The 21,823-nt window shown below is 44.2% G+C and overlaps 1 protein-coding gene across 3 annotated transcripts in view; it reads right to left on the reverse strand.

The window, feature by feature from the left end:
• Nucleotides 1-5,989: 5,989 nt before the first annotated feature.
• LOC307014906 (scavenger receptor cysteine-rich domain-containing protein DMBT1-like) overlaps nt 5,990-21,823 on the reverse strand; it is a 55,251-nt gene continuing 39,417 nt past the window's right edge. For all 3 annotated transcript variants that reach the window (XM_079643154.1, XM_079643152.1, XM_079643153.1), the window contains exons 13-32: nt 21,507-21,794; nt 20,928-21,242; nt 20,067-20,360; nt 19,622-19,942; nt 19,098-19,385; nt 18,519-18,833; nt 17,544-17,843; nt 16,268-16,576; nt 15,662-15,976; nt 14,868-15,176; nt 14,359-14,646; nt 13,777-14,091; nt 12,924-13,217; nt 12,479-12,799; nt 11,955-12,242; nt 11,376-11,690; nt 10,481-10,780; nt 10,049-10,363; nt 7,431-7,739; nt 5,990-7,334 (exon numbers count right to left, since the gene is read on the reverse strand). In XM_079643154.1, coding sequence (XP_079499280.1) covers nt 7,033-7,334; nt 7,431-7,739; nt 10,049-10,363; nt 10,481-10,780; nt 11,376-11,690; nt 11,955-12,242; nt 12,479-12,799; nt 12,924-13,217; nt 13,777-14,091; nt 14,359-14,646; nt 14,868-15,176; nt 15,662-15,976; nt 16,268-16,576; nt 17,544-17,843; nt 18,519-18,833; nt 19,098-19,385; nt 19,622-19,942; nt 20,067-20,360; nt 20,928-21,242; nt 21,507-21,794 — 6,101 coding nt within the window. In that variant the 3' untranslated portion in view covers nt 5,990-7,032. The remainder of the gene's footprint in view (nt 7,335-7,430; nt 7,740-10,048; nt 10,364-10,480; nt 10,781-11,375; nt 11,691-11,954; nt 12,243-12,478; nt 12,800-12,923; nt 13,218-13,776; nt 14,092-14,358; nt 14,647-14,867; nt 15,177-15,661; nt 15,977-16,267; nt 16,577-17,543; nt 17,844-18,518; nt 18,834-19,097; nt 19,386-19,621; nt 19,943-20,066; nt 20,361-20,927; nt 21,243-21,506; nt 21,795-21,823) is intronic.

Genomic DNA, 21,823 nt, shown 5'->3' on the forward strand with positions numbered 1-21,823 from the left:
CCTCCGATGTGTGAGGAGGGGGAAAGAAGCCCTTCAAGGTTATCACTCTTGATCTAAAAGAGCTTGTGATGACCTTTGGCATAAACGCCGGGTTCGGGCGCAATACAGCTGAGCTGCCATCTCCTTGGATCTGGAGACATGACGGAGCCACCGAGAGAGCAGACAAGTCACTCACCCTTTTAGCTGATGTCAGAGCTAAGAGCAGAGCTACTTTGGCTGACAAAAACTTCAGGGGAACCTGATCTAATGGTTCAAAAGGAGCTTTACCCAGTGTGCGCAGCACTAAAGCCAAATCCCATTGAGGCGCTAAAGCGCGTGACACCGGTCTGAGTCTCTGTACTCCTCGTAGAAAGCGTTTTGTCAGAGGGTGACTAAACACCGTGCTGATCTCAAAACCTACGTGGCATGAAGAAATGGCAGCGGCATATGTTTTTATCGTGCTATAGGCCAAATTCCTGTCCAGCAACAGCTGGAGGAATGACAGCACGTGAGGCAGGGGACACATAACGGGGTCCAAGCCTTTCCCTACACACCAACGCTGGAACGCTGTCCATTTGGCTGTGTAAGCGCGTTCCCGCGTGCAGCAAACAGATCCACCTCCGCTCTTCCGAACCTGCTCCATACCTGGGAGACCAGCTCGGGGTGGAGGCTCCAGTCCCCTTGTCGAGGACCTCCTCTGGACATGAGGTCTGCCCCTCTGTTCAGCTCGCCGGGAATATATACTGCTCTGACAGAGAGTACGTGTGTGCGCGCCCAGCACAACAGCCTCCTGGCTGTGTCCAGCAGCTGCGCTGATCGTACACCTCCCTGACGATTTATGTATGCTGCCGCTACCTTGTTGTCCGTTCGAATCAACACATGATGATTCCACAGCAACGGGGCGAAGTGCCGGATTACTCTCCATATGGCGAGTAATTCCAGCACGTTTATATGAAGGGACATGTGAGGTGGCCACTGTCCCCCCACTGCCTGCGACATGCATGTTCCTCCCCACCCTGAGAGCGATGCGTCTGTAAACACTGAGGTGTGTGACGTCAGTCTGCCAAGGGGAACCCCCACTGACAGGACGTGGGGATTTTCCCAGTAGGTCAGATCTAAACCTACGGACAGAGGAATGTACACCATGCGTCTCTTCTGACGCACGGGGTCGATGCGCAGGCGAATAAACCACCTCTGAAGTCTCCTGATGTGAAGGAGACCCAGGGGAATCACCACGTGACCAGCTGACATCATGCCCAACAGCTGCATCACGGAGAGGGCTGTCACCACCCTGCCGGGTGTGACGCGCCCGAGGAGAGCTGTCAGATCCTCCACTCTCCGCTGTGAGAGTCGTGCTCTCATGCGGGCTGAGTTGAATTCCACCCCCAGATATATGATAATCTGGGAGGGAAGAGGACAGCTCTTCTCCCAATTGATTATGAAATCCAGGCTTGACAGGTGAGATACAAGTTGTACCGTCTGTAAAGCAGCTTCCTCTCTGGAGCGGGCCAGCAATAGCAGGTCGTCCAGATAAAATAACACTCTCATCCCTCTTCTGCGTAGCGGCTCCAGCGCCGTCTCCACACACTTTGAAAAGTGCGAGGAGCCAGAGAATATCCGAACGGCAGTCGATTGAACTGGTACGCTATTCCCTGGAATGAAAAACGCAGGAATTCCCTGTGTTTTGGGATGATGGTTATGTGGAAGTAAGCATCCTTCAGGTCTATGGAGGTGCACCAATCTCCCTGTTGAACACACTCCATTACCTGTTTGATTGTCAGCATATGAAACGGTCTTTTCATTATCACCTTGTTGAATGCTGACAGATCTAGGATGGGTCTCATCCCCCCGGTCTTTTTCGGGATAAGAAAATAACGGGAGAAAAAACCCCGATTTTCTTTCCCCTGAGGAACCCTGGAAATTCCTTTCTTTAACAGGAGTCTCCGCAGCTCTGACTGGAGCGCAAGACACTGTTCTTGGGATGAGAGGAGCGTTTCCTGAATCCCCTCGAACTGCGGGGGGGGGGGGGGGGGGGGGGGGTAAGGCACATTGCAGAGAGTACCCTCTGCTGATCAGCCTGCTCATCCATCCGTCCATTAAACATAGCAGCCTCCACTCTGAGCACCGCTCTGAGAGCGGGCGTACCTGTTTTTGTTGTGCTGTGGTAGTCATGGTGACAAGCCATGACAGAGCCCTTGCCGCCGTTGCCCGTGAAGCAACCCAAGGGGGGCCCCGCCCTAAAGGGCTTTGAAGGGGTCTCCACACGCTACATCACACACCGGCTCTCAACCTGTCTCTGTTTAGGAGAAGACTCATCAGCAGGACCCTGAGGCGGGTTTATGCTCCAACTCGTGGAGGTGTGTGCAGTGCTATTCACCTCGTGCGTAATAGCCGCGCTAGGCTTAATACGACTGTGTGTAGGCACAGCTGGAACAGAGAAAAAACCGCGCTGCTTGTTACCCGAAAGGATAGAAGCAGCCGATTTAAATGTCAAGCCCTGCTGTCTTTTAACCGACTGGTTAAATACCGCAGGCTTATACAGCGAGCCTTGCTGTTTTCTAACCGACAGATTAGAAACAGCTGGCTCAAACGGCGAGTCCCTCTGTCTATTACCCGAAAAGGAAAAAACTGATGGAATATGCAACAAGTCCCGCTGCCTTTTAACCAATAGATTAATGGCAGCCGGCCTGATTAGTGTGGGGGACATGTGAGACACAGTTGCTACAGACACACTGTTGAGATTTGAATCATTTTTAATAATAATCCTGTCTTCCCACATAACCCCCCCAAAGAGTCATCTTCGGTTCTGTTTCCTTGGAGGTTCTCTCGGAGGAGCAGACCAGGAGTGGGGGTTCTTCCTTCCCCTCCGACTCAACGCCTGCAGATCCTGTCTCTGTGGCGGAGGAGCGGAGACCTGGGACGGAGCCCCTGCAGCTGCCGAAGGGCGATTCTGACACCGTTGCTGTTCTCGCCGTTGCCCGCGCTGCCCCCGCTGAGACTGTTGCGGGGGCTGCGGGTGCTGTCGTTGCTGCTGCTGCTGTTGCTGAGGACGTTTGTCCTGAAGCCAGCTAGCGTGACGCCTTATGTCGTCTGCCTGCTCCGCGGCAGACTTCATAGACTCCACCATGGTGTGGAACTGCGGCCCAAACAGTCCGTCCGGACTGACTGGAGCCTCCAGCAGCTCCTTTCCTGCACCCTCCGGTATATTCCCCTGCTGTAGCCAGAGGTACCGTTGAACCTGTGTTGCCCATGTCGCAATCCGCGCCTGCGAGACTGCGACTGCTGCGCACAGGGTAAGTGCAGTACTAGCCGCCTTACCTATCTCCTCAGCCTCCACTGAGGACATAGTTTTAGACTGCTCGGATATTTCCACCATGGAGTTTGAGAGCAACGCTATATTGTTTGCCGCCGCCGACGCCTGGAACGCACACTGATGCATGCGATCAGTCTGTCGGGCGACAAACCGATCTTTGGCGGCAGCCAACATGGGTTGCCCTCCGGAAACCGTGCTGGCCTGCCTAGCCCAAAGAATGCCGTGAGGTTCGGCTCTAGAGGAGGCACGTCGGGAATTTCACGTCAGTGAATCCCTCCACTCTCGTGAGGGGCACGTATGTCCCTATCGGAGCTTTCATTGCTCCAGGGTCCCTCGCTGCCCCCTCCTGGTACTTCCTTATGGCCGGGAAGCGTGGCCAGATCGGGTCACTCCTAACCCTGTGCACCCGGGAGAACACCCCGGACATATCATCCGGCGGTGAGCTCTCCTGAGCTAGGGGAACGGGGAGATTTCTCCAGGCGGCCGCCTTAGATATAATCTCCGGAAGTTCTAGGAGGATCCCGCCAATCGATGGCAACACCATGGCGTCGGAGATAGGGATCACTGGATCGTACACCGGCCCTGCACCGGGCCTCATACCTGTCTCCTCCGTCCGAAGCGGAGAGATAATGGAGGAATCACCCGGTGATCCCTGACTCGTGCCCTCCACTCGGATCCAGGAAATCAAGGACTTTGTCCCCGGAGTACTCCTCCTGGACGGGCCAATTGTCCTCGGCGGCCGCAGCAGCGAGAACGTCCGCTCTCTGCTGTCTGAGGGCCAGCGGGAGACGGGCACAATGCGAGCAAGACACCCCGGGATTGAGAGCAGCGTTTGCATGCTCTAATCCCAGGCAGGACTCACACTGTGAGTGCCTGTCAAAACTCATAATGTAGCCCGTTCCGCATACGAGGCAATCCCTGACACAGCCTTGACTTTCCTGTCCAGTCTCCATTTTACCGGAAAACAGAATCTTTTTAGGAGGAATGCTTGCTTTTCGGTAAGTAGCTCTTAACAGAACTGTTTTTGCCTGACAATGCTTCTGCACAGGGGCGGCGCCAGGGGGGAGCTGAAGCACCCCCCAGGATTGCCAAAGCACCCCCTAAGCATCCCCTAGAAATATGTTTTTTGTTTCGAAAATTATTATTATTATTTTTATTAAATTAAATCAGAAAGATTATTGATTACATCAATGCAAATGTGAAACAAACAAATGTTTGACCAAAAACATAAAGCCAACACAGGTGATATGATTAGGCCAATGGCCAGCACCCATTAGATTTCTTACCTACCCATAGGCTAAATTACTTTGTGACACTTGAGTGACTTCCTGTTAGCTGGAGCCCCAAATTATTTGCTAACAGCAAAGTGACAAATGGATCGTTTTTAGTCCTTAAACGTCCACGTGTGGACACTCAATCAAAACCAACTGAAAGCGAGAGGGACTATGCACATAATAGGCCTCGTGAGTACAAGTAGCTTACTTGGGTCTCTGTGTTTCATTCAAGCTCTGCTGTGTGTGTGTGTGTGTGTGTGTGGCACGAGCCATTTTGTGTGCGTGCGCGAGCGAGCGAGAGAGCTCGCGCACCGGTGGGTATCTACCGGAGATCGGTGTGGTTAGCATCTGGTGCTAGCTAGCCAAGCTAACGGATATAAGGAGCTTTTTCAACAACAAGGTGGAGGGAGAACTCTCTCCTCCTGTCAGACTGAGAATCTCAGATAACCTCAGCTCAGGTGAAGTAAAGGACTATCAGTGTTTAGATAGTTAACTTTAGTCTAGTTATCTCAGTGGGTCTCAAACGGTTTGTTTTAAAAGGGGAGTGATTTGTAAAATATCTATAAAGAAATAGAAAATCTGTTTACAGTTCTGTTTCATATGTATGTTGAGAGATGTATCCATAGATCTCTTCATTTTGCTCTCAAAGTGCACCAGATTGATGCTTTTAACTTCAATATTTAAAAAAAAATCTCCCGGGAGGACCCTCCTAGAGGAGGTGAGGTCCACTCCCCACTTGTAAAAATAGTGAGCTGATTACCGAGCCTTCATTGTAACAGTCGAGGGTACACTGTGTGTGCGTAGGGAGTGTTGCAGTAGAAAATTCAACTGTAGCGCTGGTGCATTAATGGAAAACCCTTAATGTTTGAGCACCCTCTATGAAACGTCAAGCTACCCCACAGCACCCCCTAGAGAAAATCTCTGGCGCCGCCACTGCTTCTGCAACGGAGTGCTGAAGAAAAGTGGGAGTAGATGGTAGGGCCTACTTCCTATTTATACGGAAGTGAGCCCGGAGGTGGGGCCCACGTCATAGGTGGGCGTGGATTAAATCTTTACACGTGCATGAGGGATTAGAGGGCGAAGCCTTATACGATATAGAACTGCCTGTATGGAGACACCCACTTATGTGATTCATGTTGTTGACATTCCAGCCTGCTTACGTCTATCATGAAACCACAAAAACACACACAAACTACCAGCAGTGGTGGAAAAATAACTAAGTATATTGTCCCACTACTGAACCTAGAGCTTGTAGAGGTACTTGTACTTGAATATTTCCAGTGTATTCTTTCTTTCTACTTTCTTTCTTCTTCTCCACCAAGTTTCAGGGGGGATTGTACTTTTAGTCTATATTCTTTTTTGCATTGAAGGCCTTTTGAGTGGAACAGCATAGGTGTCAATGATAATTAATAATGATGCTGAATACATTGAGTTCCTCTTTTATTATACAAGTTATGCTGAAGAATTTGTTATAACAATTACTGATGATGATTGATAAAACATATTCATGTATTTGATAGTTCACATATTTTGGCAGTGTTTGGTAACAATTGGGCACATTTTCCCCCAGCAGGGTCAAATCATCAAAAACTCTGCCAAACAAAAAGGTGCAAGCACGGTAAGAAATATATATGTATTGATCTGCATTCACATACACCAAATAAAGCAAATTACCATAGAATGCAAAGACAATTTAATCAGCCTACTCCTGCAGGTCAGTCGATCTAAGCTTTCTGATCAATAGAATCTCTCTGTCAAATGTAAGCCATAACAGGAATAAAGCAAAGAATGCAGCATATATTTGAGGAAGTGTGTAGATTAAACAAATAAAATGTTGTGTAAAAACACACTTAAACCTGGTCTTCCTGAAAGAGCAACAGATCATCAGCTAGTCACCGATACAATGTGACACCATTGTTGGCTGACGTTAAAGATGCAGCAGACTTATAAACTTTAACTACCCAAACTTTTCACGTTTTGTGAAATTGCACGACATTCTTAATTACTTGATGCCTTTAGTTATCAAGGGAAAACTAGTGGTTTCACTGCAGATTAGAAAACCTTTTTTTAACAACTCATTTGGATCACAAAACCTGTTTGCAAGCTTGCAGTCAAATTAACCCTTTTGCTAAGGCCTGCCACATCAGCTTAAGAAAAGATTAGTTTAAAAAACAAAATAAGCAATTTCAGAGAGAAGATCTACAATATGCATTTGAAAGATTTATCGGAGTTCATTTCGCATTTGTTGCTCATTTACTTAACGCTTTGCTCCGCTAATTTCAAAGATAGCAGCACAGGTTTTTACATAGAAACACAGGCTAAACATTTTTAAACTAAATCTATATTTCAGACACTCCAAGCACGACTGTTAACCATAACTACAAACAGACTGAAACTGATCTAAACAATGGCATGACAGTCAATATAGCATATATAGTTTAATAGCCAAATAGTTATCAGACAGAATTATTGACCTATGATGGAGAGCTCTGCCGTTTCTCCTTGAGGAAAATAGATGACTTGATTGGGCAATTTCTTTTGATATTCACAGAAATATGACCCCTTCTGGTTGAAATCTACTGAATGGAAGATAAAGGTTGCAGCTTCATTCTCCGTGAATTTTTCCATTTTAAAGGAGTCTTGGGTCCTCTTCAGGAAGAACGTCCCGCCCAACTTTTCTGTTAGTATACTGCATGTGATCTCAACTTTGTCACCCCAGTTTACCTCTGGAGAGGGACTTAAAGTGATTTGGGGCTTCTGTAGAGCACCTGAAAAAGACAATAAGCGTCATTAGAGCGTGATGTAATACCAGTTAGAAGGTAATGATTTCATCCACAAATTAGAAAAGGAGCCAGGCCTCTCACCTAAACAGATAACACCAGCATCTTCTCCGTGCCCGCAGTTATTTACTCCAAAACCATTATGCGGACAATGTGTGATTGCATTCTCTTCGCCTGCACACTCCACGTTATCCAGCCATATTGGACCAGTGCCTCTACCAAAGTGGGCACTTGAAGGAGCAGAAACTGCATGTCCGCAGCCAAGCTGTCTACATACCACATCACCATTGCCAAGTGACCATTCATCATCACACACGGTTCCCCACTGGCCTTTGTAGAGGATCTCCAATCTACCGGAGCATTGACTTGTGCCGCCGACCAACCGAATCTGTGCTGCATTTAAAAATGTAATTTAGGTGAGTTGAACAACAAGCGACAGTCCTTAAGTCATGTTTCAATAAACAATTCTAAAAAACATTAATACATATTGTAAAACAAAAAGTGAATATGTTTTTTATTTTAAAAATATTTTTTATCCCATCATTATATGAGTAGCTAATTTTGACAGTGACGAGGGAAAAGGTTGACTTACGGTAACCTAATTATGTGTAACATTTGTCACCTAAGTGTAAACATTACTAGAACCAGTGGCAAGTTAGCATAGCATAGCTAAGCGGCTGCCATCCTCAGATTCCTATTTAACTTAGTGTCTGGTGAGAGTGTCAATCTTCTCATCTAACTCTTGACAATAAAGCTGATTAGTGTATTTCCAAAAAGTTGATCTATTGCTTTAAGGCAGTGGTTCTCAAACTTTTTCTGTCAGGCACCCCCTTTGGAGAAAAAAAAAAGTCGGGCCCCCCCAACACAAATAGTCAGGCTCAGTGGCAGCGCCAGAGATTTCTTTTGGGGGTGCTGTGGGGTAGCTTGACGTTTCATAGAGGGTGCTCAAACATTTAGGGTTTCCCCACGCAAATACACAGTGTACCCGCGACTGTTACAATGAAAGCTCAATAATCAGCTCACAGCATATAGGTGTAAGCAGGGGTAAAGTGCTATTTTTATAGGTGGTGTGTGGACCTCACATAGGGGGGTCTGGGTGCATGGTCCCCCAGGAAGATTCATTTTTAAATATTGAAGTTAAATGCATCAATCTGGTGCATTTTGAGAGCAAAATGAAGAGATCTATGGATATCTCTCTCAACACCCATTTGAAACAGAACTGTAAACAGATTGACTTTTTCTTTAGGGATATTTTACAAATTACCCTTTTAAACTTTATTCTTTTTTTACTGTCATATAGTATTTCATACCTGTTTTTCATTTATTCTCTTATTGTTTTATAACTATAATGATCATATAAACGTGTGCATCGGAAATAATTGTTTACATAAATGGTGACCAAAACGTTTGAGACCCACTGAGATAACACTGAGAGAGTCCTTTAGTTCACTGAGTCTCTCAGTCTTACGGCCCGTCCACACTACAGCTTCGACAGCTTCAAAAACGGTTTCCAACGCGTCTGCCCATTCACTTTGAATGGGGTGACGTCACGTTGCCTCGCTTTTCGCCGAACTGAATTGTGGGTAGCAGAGCGGAGCTTTCCTGGCGTTTCAGGCTGCAAAAGTTGAACAATGTTCAACTTCTGAAGCCGGAGACGCCGGAGTAGCCAGCTTCAGCCAATCAAATCCCGTTTATGCAGATCTGACACTTCAAGCTCTAGCCAATCAAACCGCGTGCAAGCTGGGAGAGCCAGACCGCAATTCATTTCCTCATATTCCAAACGAGAAATTACGGTAGCAAATCACCCGGTTCTTTACGACCAGAACTATTTACTGGGATACAAACCGGAGGAACCAGGCATGGAGGGAGGTGGCAGAGACAGTGGGTGAAACTGGTAAGTTTTCGCCTGTTTGGGGAGTTTATATATATATATATTGCTCGCATAAAATCCCCGGGATTTTTAGCTTTGTATGCCGGGGGCGGGACATTCATGTGATTGGTTGTTGGTCGCGGTGCTCGAATAAAATCCCCAAGCTTGAGACACGCCCAGCTCCAAGCTTTTTTTGAAGCTATAATGTGGACGGGCCGTTACAGGAGAGGACTCTCCTCCACTTTGTTGTTGAAAAAACTCCTTATATCCGTTAGCGTAGCTCACTAGCACCAGAAGCTAACAACTACGATCTCCGGTACCGGTGCGCTCTCTCTCTCTCTCTCTCGCACACAAAATGGCTCGTTACACACACACACACACACACACACACACACACACACACACACACACACACACACACACACACACACACACACACACACACACACACACACACACACACACACACACACACACACACACACACACACACACACACACACACACACACACACACACACACACACACACACACACACACACGCTTTAATGAAACACAGAGACACAGACGTAATAGTACTATACTGCACCATATTATTTTCGAATCAATAATATTTCAATTTATGTGGGGTTTTTCCATCTTTTTTTTTTTTTTCCCATAACCATTTTTCCTCCTGGTCTCTCGCGCCCCCCCTGGCATGCCTCTGCAGGCGCACCCACCACTTTAAGAACCACTGCTTTAAGGAGTGATTACACATCCTTTATTATTGTTATTATATTTGTTACCCAAAAGCATGTGAGAATGTTCAACACGTAATTTTAAAGGCCATACCTGCACAGACAGCGCCAGCGTCATGTCCGTGCCCGCAGCTTGCTCCTCTGTAACCTTTGGCCGAGCATTGCCGAAGAGATGTCACATTGTCAAAACATGAATTGCTCGCCTCCACTACTGGTCCACTGCCTTCACCAAAATGGGCACCGCCTGGAGCGTTCTTTGCCTCACCGCATTCAAGCTGCTCACACACCACCTGAGCTTTACTCAGGGTCCAGTCTGTGTCACACACAGTTTGCCACATGTCGCCATGACGGACCTCTACTCTGCCAGAGCACACATCCTTACCATTCGCCAACCGGACCTCCAAATCTCCTGTGATATGAGGTAAACTGAAATTATCTTACAGTACATTCCACATATAAAAGGTTAATGCTAATCTTGTTTAAAAAAATGTACCACTTCAAATATCAATTAAACTTCAAGTCTTACCTAAACATTTTACAGATGCCTCTTGAATGCGATCATGGCTTGTTCTTCCACGTTCTCTCAGTATGCACTGTGAGAGAGAACTCTCTCTACCGTTACAGCTGACCTGATACCCTCCAGGATGTCCGCCATGACCGTAGGATCCTGGAATCTTGTCAGGATCTCCGCAATTCATCTCTCTGCACACCACTGTAGCTTCATTTATTCCCCAGTTAATATTATATGGTGTTGCCCATTCGACACCAGTGTAGAACTCAACCCTGCCAGAGCACTGGTCAGTCCCATTGATCAGTCTAATTGTAGCTGGGAAGCAAAAAGCAGAGAATCAGCCACTGATGTTCTTAGCATGTTTGTCATGACATTCAAATTGTATGTAGCATTCTCCAGATACCCTTCTAAACAACTTCACAATCAACATTTCTGGATGAAACGTTGTCAGGAAATTCAAAACAAAGAGACATAGAGACAGACAGACGAACGAACAGACTGACGGACAGGCAGCCGAGACAGACAAACAGACAGACAGACAGACAGAAATTGCTTTAGTAAAACATTTTGATGTAAGTCAAATTACCAAGAATAATCAGCAAAATACTGATATTAGGAACTGTGTCTTCATGGAAATAGTAACACTTTTCAGAGGCTGGCAGGCCTGTTCATGTAATGGGGTAAGGGATGTCACCGGAGTGACTATGTTTACTGTTGGTGGCGCATTTTATATATAAATCACTATATAAATACAGTTCATTTACCATAACATATTGCATAGGAGCTCACTGCAGGCTATAATTCAATTGTTCCTGTGTTAAGGGCGACAGTTAAAAGCAAGTAAATGAACATTGAAAATTGAAATAATATAAATAACATGCCAAAAGCCATAAAATAACCGAGATGATACCTGAGCACACAACACCCGCATCTTCCACATGGCCACAGTTATTTTCTCCACGGGAGGCATGTCGGCAGTGCAATAGCGACGTCTCATTACCGACACATCTAACATCATCCAGCCAAATGTCTCCTTGGCCTTCACCAAAAAAGGAACCGGATTTGGCCATCTTAGCTGTTCCACAGTCCATGGCTCTGCAAACCACCTGAGCATCTTTGATGTCCCACTCATCATCACACACAGTTCCCCACGTGCCACTATGAAGAATCTCCACTCTACCTGAGCATCGATCAGTGCCGTTCACAAGCCTTAGCGGTGGATTACCTGAGGACATGTCCACTCATGTTAACATTACTTACAAGCTAGACTGAAATAATCCAAATATTAAGCTTTGTCTGAACTTTCAGTTTAGTAGTTATTAAGGTAGTTAGTTAGTTGCAACCATTAGAATATTCACCAGTAAATAGCAATAATAAGGTGTAATGCAGATACAGTATGCCAATTCTGTGTTTTAATTAACCACTTGTCCTTTGCCATAATGGTTGAACAGTGCTGCAGTGCAGTGTGTCCCCTCCTTTTGTGTCTTACCTGCACATGAAAGAGAAACAGCTTCACATCTCCCGGTGTAATCTTGAATATTGCATTTGGAGAAGGAATCCACAGGGCCAGAGCATCTACTTGTATACCCACTGAGTGTGCTGTCACCAAAATTGAAGCTTTCTTGGATTTGTTTTGGAGCACCACAACCTAGTTCCTTACACACCACTGCAGCATCTTCGCTGGCCAAGTTATTACAAATTTTCCCCCAGCGGTGATTGGCTAAGACTTCCACTCTGCCAGAGCAGCGGTCAGTCCCATTGGCCAATCTGAGTGATTCTTGAAAGCAGATAAGAAGAGGTATTTTATTAAGAAAGCTTGTGAAAAATTCAAATATTTCTGCAATGACTCTGCCAACTATAAAAAGAGAAACAGCCAAAACTTCAGCAAACTGTCATACAAAAAACAACTAATACTTTCCAGAAATCGCATGCATTATCATTGCACACAAATGCCAATATTTAGGATTGGCAATTGAATTTCCACTATTAATTAGAAGAAATAAAGAGTGTTACCTGAGCATATAACACCAGCATCTTCATTGTGGTCACAGTTGTGTTCTCCAAAACCTCTGTGCGGGCATTCAGAAAGGGACTTCTCATGACCAGTGCACTCAACATCGTCCAACAAAACCTGATCCTGACCTCTTCCGAAAAAAGACTTGTACTTGACAGAGAGAGCATTCCCACAATTCATCTCTCGACATGTCACATCTGCTTCCTGCATCCCCCATTTGTCATCACAAATCGTTCCCCAATTTCCATCGTGGTAGACTTCCACACGTCCAGAGCACCGACCATCAGAAGAACCGTTTACTAGTCGAATTGGTGTACTGTCTGTCAGGTGGAAAGTAAAAAAATCAAGGGTATGTATATTCATAAGCCATCCAAAATGTAAGATTTATACAGGTGAAGTTTAACACAAAATTATTGATGTAGCTTGAACACAGGAATTACTAACGTTCACAGACGATAGTAGCATCCACACAGCTTTCCTTGCTTTCCAGAATTCCACACAGTGAGATAGAGCTCTCTTTTCCTAAACAGTTGGGTTTGATGCCATGCAGGTCACGTGACTCTCCAAAATATAGCTCTTCAGTCTGAGTGACAGGGGTGCCACAGTTAAGCTCTCGGCACACCACGACAGCGTCTAACTCCGCCCAGTCACTTTTGCATGCTCGTTTCCAGTTGCCTTCATGGTAGACTTCCACTCTGCCAGTACACCGATTGCTTCCGTTGACTACCTTCACATGTTCTGCAAATGATGTGCACCGTTAAAAAAATCTATAACCATTTGTGAATTAAAGAACAATCGCACATTTTGGGAAATACATTTTTGTTACTGGCAAAATCATATGACAACATTGAAACAACTTTCAATGCAAAGAGACATAGAGACAGACGGACGAACAGACTGACGGACAGGCAGCCGAGACAGACAGACAGACAGAAATTGCTTTAGTAAAACATTTTGATGTAAGTCAAATTACCAAGAATAATCAGCAAAATACTGATATTAGGAACTGTGTCTTCATGGAAATAGTAACACTTTTCAGAGGCTGGCAGGCCTGTTCATGTAATGGGGTAAGGGATGTCACCGGAGTGACTCTGTTTACTGTTGGTGGCGCATTTTATATATAAATCACTATAAAAATACAGTTCATTTACCATAACATATTGCATAGGAGCTCACTGCAGGCTATAATTCAATTGTTCCTGTGTTAAGGGCGACAGTTAAAAGCAAGCCAATGAACATTGAAAATTGAAATAATATAAATAACATACAAAAAGCCATAAAATAACCGAGATGATACCTGAGCACACCACACCCGCATCTTCCACATGGCCACAGTTATTTTCTGCACGGGAGGCATGTCGGCAGTGCAATAGCGACGTCTCATTACCGACACATCTAACATCATCCAGCCAAATGTCTCCTTGGCCTTCACCAAAGAAGGAACCGGATTTAGCCGTCTTAGCTGTTCCACAGTCCATGGCTCTGCAAACCACCTGAGCATCTTTGATGTCCCACTCATCATCACACACAGTTCCCCACGTGCCACCATGAAGAACCTCCACTCTACCTGAGCATCGATCAGTGCCGTTCACAAGCCTTAGCGGTGGATTACCTGAAGACATGTCCACTCATGTTAACATTACTTACAAGTTAGACTGAAATAATCCAAATATTAAGCTTTGTCTGAACTTTCAGTTTAGTAGTTATTAAGGTAGTTAGTTAGTTGCAACCATTAGAATATTCACCAGTAAATAGCAATAATAAGGTGTAATGCACATGCAGTATGCCAATTCAGTTTTTTTATGAACCACTTGTCCTTTATTATAATAATGGTTGAACAGTGCTGCAGTGCAGTGTGTACCCTCCTTGTGTGTCCTACCTGCACATGAAAGAGAAACAGCTTCACATCTCCCGGTGTAATCTTGAATATTGCATTTGGAGAAGGAATCCACAGGGCCAGAGCATCTACTTGTATACCCACTGAGTGTGCTGTCACCAAAATTGAAGCTTTCTTGGATTTTTTTTGGAGCACCACAACCTAGTTCCTTACACACCACTGCAGCATCTTCGCTGGCCAAGTTATTACAAATTTTCCCCCAGCGGTGATTGGCTAAGACTTCCACTCTGCCAGAGCAGCGGTCAGTCCCATTGGCCAATCTGAGCGATTCTTGAAAGCAGATAAGAAGAGGTATTTTATTAAGAAAGCTTGTGAAAAATGCTAATATTTCTGCAATGACTCTGCCAACTATAAAAAGAGAAACTTCCAAAACTTCAGCAAACTGTCATACAAAAAACAACTAATAATTTCCAGAAATTGCACACAAATGCCAATCTTTAGGATTGGCAATTGAATTTCCACTATTAATTAGAAGAAATAAAGAGTGTTACCTGAGCATATAACACCAGCATCTTCTCCGTGCCCGCAGTTATTTTCTCCAAAACCATTATGCGGACAATGTGTGATTGCATTCTCTTCGCCTGCACACTCCACGTTATCCAGCCATATTGGACCAGTGCCTCTACCAAAGTGGGCACTTGAAGGAGCAGAAATTGCATGTCCACAGCCAAGCTGTCTACATACCACATCACCATTGCCAAGTGACCATTCATCATCACACACAGTCCCCCACTGGCCTTTGTAGAGGATCTCCAATCTACCGGAGCATTGACTTGTGCCGCCGACCAACCGAATCTTTGCTGCATTTAAAAATGTAATTTAGGTGAGTTGAACAGCAGGCGACAGTCCTTAAGTCATGTCTCAACAAACAATTCTAAAAAACATTAATAAATATTGTAAAACAAAAAGTGAATATGTTTTTTATTTAAAAAAATATTGTTTATCCCATCATTATATGAGAAGCTAATTTTGACAGTGACGAGGGAAAAGGTTGACTTACGGTAACCTAATTATGTGTAACATTTGTCACCCAAGTGTAAACATTACTAGAGCCAGTGGCAAGTTAGCATAGCATAGCTAAGCGGCTGCCATCCTCAGATTCCTATTTAACTTAGTGTCTGGTGAGAGTGTCAATCTTCTCATCTAACTCTTGACAATAAAGCTGATTAGTGTATTTACAAAAAGTTGATCTATTGCTTTAAGGAATGATTACACATCCTTTATTATTGTTATTATATTTGTTACCCATGTGAAAATGTTCAACACGTAATTTTAAAGGCCATACCTGCACAGACAGCGCCAGCGTCATGTCCGTGCCCACAGCTTGCTCCTCTGTAACCTTTGGCCGAGCATTGCCGAAGAGATGTCACATTGTCAAAACATGAATTGTTCGCCTCCACTACTGGTCCACTGCCCTCACCAAAACTGGCACCGCCTGGAGCGTTTTTTGCCTCACCGCATTCAAGCTGCTCACACACCACCTGAGCTTTACTCAGGGTCCAGTCTGTGTCACACACAGTTTGCCACATGTCGCCATGACGGACCTCTACTCTGCCAGAGCACACATCCTTACCATTCGCCAACCGGACCTCCAAATCTCCTGTGATATGAGGTAAACTGAAATTATCTTACAGTACATTCCACATATTAAAAAGTTTTAAAAAACACTGGAGCACTTGTTGCCTATATTGCACACCATTCAGATTTGGAACACAAAACATTTAACTATATGGAAATGGGGATAAGATTGAATGTGGCAATTTAGTAAATAGAGTTTTGTAAAAACCAACTAAAAAAGCCCTACATTTAATTGTACAAAAAATAGGAGTGATAGAACTGAACTAAACAGAATAGAATGCATAACATTTGTTTTAGATATGCTTTTTCTTACCTGTGCAGACAACACCAGCAACTGAGGTAATGTTGCAGGTTCTGTCTGTAAAAGGACTTTGTGAGCACTGACTCAGTGTTGACTCCAATCCACTGCATTCGATTCGATTGATCCAGGTATGTCCTGTGCTATGGCCATACTCAGTCATTGTGGTAATCTTATGAGCTGTCCCGCAGTCAAGCTGTCTGCACGCCACATTTGCATCATTCACATCCCAGGATTCACCACACACAATCCCCCACTGGCCTTTGTCGTAAAACTCCACTCTTCCAGCACAACGACTGGACCCATTGGACAACCTCACATTGCCTGGAAATGACAGAACTGTTTTATACGTATATGTATATACAGTATGTACATTCCAACTTTGCTGTTGTTTTTTATTTATGCTACATGCTACATTAGTGGTCTCCAGGGGCATATGCTAGTGACTGAAAAAGTCTGTTGTTTAATTGGTATCTTTAGTAAAAAATATTGTGTAATATTGCTTCAATTCCAATTGAAACAGGTGCAGTTAATCAGCCCGGGGAGCAACATTGTTAGTTATTGCTTGCTACCATCTGTGATTTCAGCAATTGAGCTTGTAACATACAAGTTTGCTTGGCTCATTGCTTTGACATCTGGCGTTGTCTTTTTGTGTTGACAAATAAAAGAAAGTCAGCAAATGCCCCACTCCTTTTAGAAATCAGTGTTTTGTGGGCTTGTTGAAAACGATCGTGGGCTACACGGCAGTCCTGAAGCCATTTTTAGACGCTGTTTCCATAATTGCCTAAAAAAGGTTCTGTTACACTCCTAGGTTTATGTCACGGTTTTAGTGTTGTCTGTCTGGTTATGGGTTTTTTAAGTCTGTTCATTCTGTGTTTTGTCTTCCTCCTTGTGTTTTGTCTGGTCCTCCTCCCTGTTGTTAGTTTCCCTGGTGTGTCTGATTGTCTCATTGTGTTCACCTGTTGCCCTTGTGTTTCTCCCTCCCCTGCCCAGCTGTTTCTTGTCCTGTGATTACCCTTCTGTGTATTTAGTCTAGTCTTCCCCTGTGTTCCAGGTCGGTTCATTGTTTTCCCTCCATGTTTCCATGGTCCGTGTTCCTTGTGCTGCTCGTTTGTTTTTTGGGATATTTTGGATACTGTCTTTTTGCCACAGCTTTTATGATTTAATAAAGCTCGCTTTTTGTTAAATTCTGCATTTGGGTCCTACCTTTTCCACGCACCCTGACAGATTCATGCTAATCTTGTTTAAAAAAATTAACCACTTCAAATATCAATTAAACTTCAAGTCTTACCTAAACATTTTACAGATGCCTCTTCAATGCGATCATGACTTGTTCTTCCACGTTCTCTCAGTATGCACTGTGAGAGAGAACTCTCTCTACCGTTACAGCTGACCTGATACCCTCCAGGATGTCCGCCGTCACCGTATGATCCTGGAAGCTTGTCAGGATCTCCGCAATTCATCTCTCTGCACACCACTGTAGCTTCATTTATTCCCCAATTAACATTATATGGTGTTGCCCATTTGACACCAGTGAAGAACTCAACCCTGCCTGAGCACTGGTCAGTCCCATTGATCAGTCTAATTGTAGCTGGGAAGCAAAAAGCAGAGAATCAGCCACTGATGTTCTTAGCATGTTTGTCATGACATTCAAATTGTATGTAGCATTCTCCAAATACCCTTCTAAACAACTTCACAATCAACATCTCTGGATGAAACGTTGTCAGGAAATTCAAAACAAAGAGACATAGAGACAGACGGACGAACAGACTGACGGACAGGCAGCCCAGACAGACAAACAGACAAACAGACATACAGACAGACAGACGGACGGACAGACAGACAGACAGACAGACAGACAGACAGACAGACAGACAGACAGACAGACAGACAGACAGACAGACATTTTTTCAGTAAAACATTTTGATGTAAGTCAAATTACCAAGAATAATCAGCAAAATACTGATATTAGGAACTGTGTCTTCATGGAAATAGTAACACTTTTCAGAGGCTGGCAGGCCTGTTCATGTAATGGGGTAAGGGATGTCACCGGAGTGACTATGTTTACTGTTGGTGGCGCATTTTATATATAAATCACTATATAAATCCAGTTCATTTACCATAACATTTTGCATAGGAGCTCACTGCAGGCTATAATTCAATTGTTCCTGTGTTAAGGGCGACAGTTAAAAGCAAGTAAATGAACATTGAAAATTGAAATAATATAAATAACATGCAAAAAGCCATAAAATAACCGAGATGATACCTGAGCACACCACACCCGCATCTTCCACATGGCCACAGTTATTTTCTGCACGGGAGGCATGTCGGCAGTGCAATAGCGACGTCTCATTACCGACACATCTAACATCATCCAGCCAAATGTCTCCTTGGCCTTCACCAAAAAAGGAACCGGATTTGGCCGTCTTAGCTGTTCCACAGTCCATGGCTCTGCAAACCACCTGAGCATCTTTGATGTCCCACTCATCATCACACACAGTTCCCCACGTGCCATCATGAAGAACCTCCACTCTACCTGAGCATCGATCAGTGCCGTTCACAAGCCTTAGCGGTGGATTACCTGAGGACATGTCCACTCATGTTAACATTACTTACAAGCTAGACTGAAATAATCCAAATATTAAGCTTTGTCTGAACTTTCAGTTTAGTAGTTATTAAGGTAGTTAGTTAGTTGCAACCATTAGAATATTCACCAGTAAATAGCAATAATAAGGTGTAATGCAGATACAGTATGCCAATTCTGGGTTTTAATTAACCACTTGTCCTTTGCCATAATGGTTGAACAGTGCTGCAGTGCAGTGTGTACCCTCCTTTTGTGTCTTACCTGCACATGAAAGAGAAACAGCTTCACATCTCCCGGTGTAATCTTGAATATTGCATTTGGAGAAGGAATCCACAGGGCCAGAGCATCTACTTGTATACCCACTGAGTGTGCTGTCACCAAAATTGAAGCTTTCTTGGATTTGTTTTGGAGCACCACAACCTAGTTCCTTACACACCATTGCAGCATCTTCGCTGGCCAAGTTATTACAAATTTTCCCCCAGCGGTGATTGGCTAAGACTTCCACTCTGCCAGAGCAGCGGTCAGTCCCATTGGCCAATCTGAGCGATTCTTGAAAGCAGATAAGAAGAGGTATTTTATTAAGAAAGTTCGTGAAAAATGCTAATATTTCTGCAATGACTCTGCCAACTATAAAAAGAGAAACAGCCAAAACTTCAGCAAACTGTCATACAAAAAACAACTAATACTTTCCAGAAATTGCATGCATTATCATTGCACACAAATGCCAATATTTAGGATTGGCATTTGAATTTCCACTTTTAATTAGAAGAAATAAAGAGTGTTACCTGAGCATATAACACCAGCATTTTCATTGTGGTCACAGTCGTGTTCTCCAAAACCTCTGTGCGGGCATTCAGAAAGGGACTTCTCATGACCAGTGCACTCAACATCGTCCAACAAAACCTGATCCTGACCTCTTCCGAAAAAAGACTTGTACTTGACAGAGAGAGCATTCCCACAATTCATCTCTCGACATGTCACATCTGCTTCCTGCATCCCCCATTTGTCATCACAAATCGTTCCCCAATTTCCATCGTGGTAGACTTCCACACGTCCAGAGCACCGACCATCAGAAGAACCGTTTACTAGTCGAATTGGTGTACTGTCTGTCAGGTGGAAAGTAAAAAAATCAAGGGTATGTATATTCATAAGCCATCCAAAATGTAAGATTTATACAGGTGAAGTTTAACACAAAATTATTGATGTAGCTTGAACACAGGAATTACTAACGTTCACAGACGATAGTAGCATCCACACAGCTTTCCTTGCTTTCCTGAATTCCGCACAGTGAGATAGAGCTCTCATTTCCTAAACAGTTGGGTTTGATGCCATGCAGGTCACGTGACTCTCCAAAATATAGCTCTTCAGTCTGAGTGACAGGGGTGCCACAGTTAAGCTCTCGGCACACCACGACAGCGTCTAACTCCGCCCAGTAACTTTTGCATGCTCGTTTCCAGTTGCCTTCATGGTAGACTTCCACTCTGCCAGTACACCGATTGCTTCCGTTGACTACCTTCACATGTTCTGCAAATGATGTGCACCGTTAAAAAAATCTATAACCATTTGTGAATTAAAGAACAATCGCACATTTTGGGAAATACATTTTTGTTACTGGCAAAATCATATGACAAAATTGAAACAACTTTCAATGCAAAGAGACATAGAGACAGACGGACGAACAGACTGACACACAGGCAGCCGAGACAGACAGACAGACAGACAGACAGAAATTGCTTTAGTAAAACATTTTGATGTTAGTCAAATTACCAAGAATAATCAGCAAAATACTGATATTAGGAACTGTGTCTTCATGGAAATAGTAACACTTTTCAGAGGCTGGCAGGCCTGTTCATGTAATGGGGTAAGGGATGTCACCGGAGTGACTATGTTTACTGTTGGTGGCGCATTTTATATATAAATCACTCTATAAATACAGTTCATTTACCATAACATATTGCATAGGAGCTCACTGCAGGCTATAATTCAATTGTTCCTGTGTTAAGGGCGACAGTTAAAAGCAAGCAAATGAACATTGAAAATTGAAATGATATAAATAACATACAAAAAGCCATAAAATAACCGAGATGATACCTGAGCACACCACACCCGCATCTTCCACATGGCCACAGTTATTTTCTGCACGGGAGGCATGTCGGCAGTGCAATAGCGACGTCTCATTACCGACACATCTAACATCATCCAGCCAAATGTCTCCTTGGCCTTCACCAAAGAAGGAACCGGATTTAGCCGTCTTAGCTGTTCCACAGTCCATGGCTCTGCAAACCACCTGAGCATCTTTGATGTCCCACTCATCATCACACACAGTTCCCCACGTGCCATCATGAAGAACCTCCACTCTACCTGAGCATCGATCAGTGCCGTTCATAAGCCTTAGCGGTGGATTACCTGAAGACATGTCCACTCATGTTAACATTACTTACAAGCTAGACTGAAATAATCCAAATATTAAGCTTTGTCTGAACTTTCAGTTTAGTAGTTATTAAGGTAGTTAGTTAGTTGCAACCATTAGAATATTCACCAGTAAATAGCAATAATAAGGTGTAATGCACATGCAGTATGCCAATTCTGTGTTTTAATTAACCACTTGTCCTTTGCCATAATGGTTGAACAGTGCTGCAGTGCAGTGTGTACCCTCCTTTTGTGTCTTACCTGCACATGAAAGAGAAACAGCTTCACATCTCCCGGTGTAATCTTGAATATTGCATTTGGAGAAGGAATCCACAGGGCCAGAGCATCTACTTGTATACCCACTGAGTGTGCTGTCACCAAAATTGAAGCTTTCTTGGATTTGTTTTGGAGCACCACAACCTAGTTCCTTACACACCACTGCAGCATCTTCGCTGGCCAAGTTATTACAAATGTTCCCCCAGCGGTGATTGGCTAAGACTTCCACTCTGCCAGAGCAGCGGTCAGTCCCATTGGCCAATCTGAGCGATTCTTGAAAGCAGATAAGAAGAGGTATTTTA

This window comes from Notothenia rossii (genome assembly GCF_949606895.1).
Source record: "Notothenia rossii genome assembly, chromosome: 8".
Classification (NCBI taxonomy): Eukaryota; Metazoa; Chordata; class Actinopteri; order Perciformes; family Nototheniidae; genus Notothenia; species Notothenia rossii.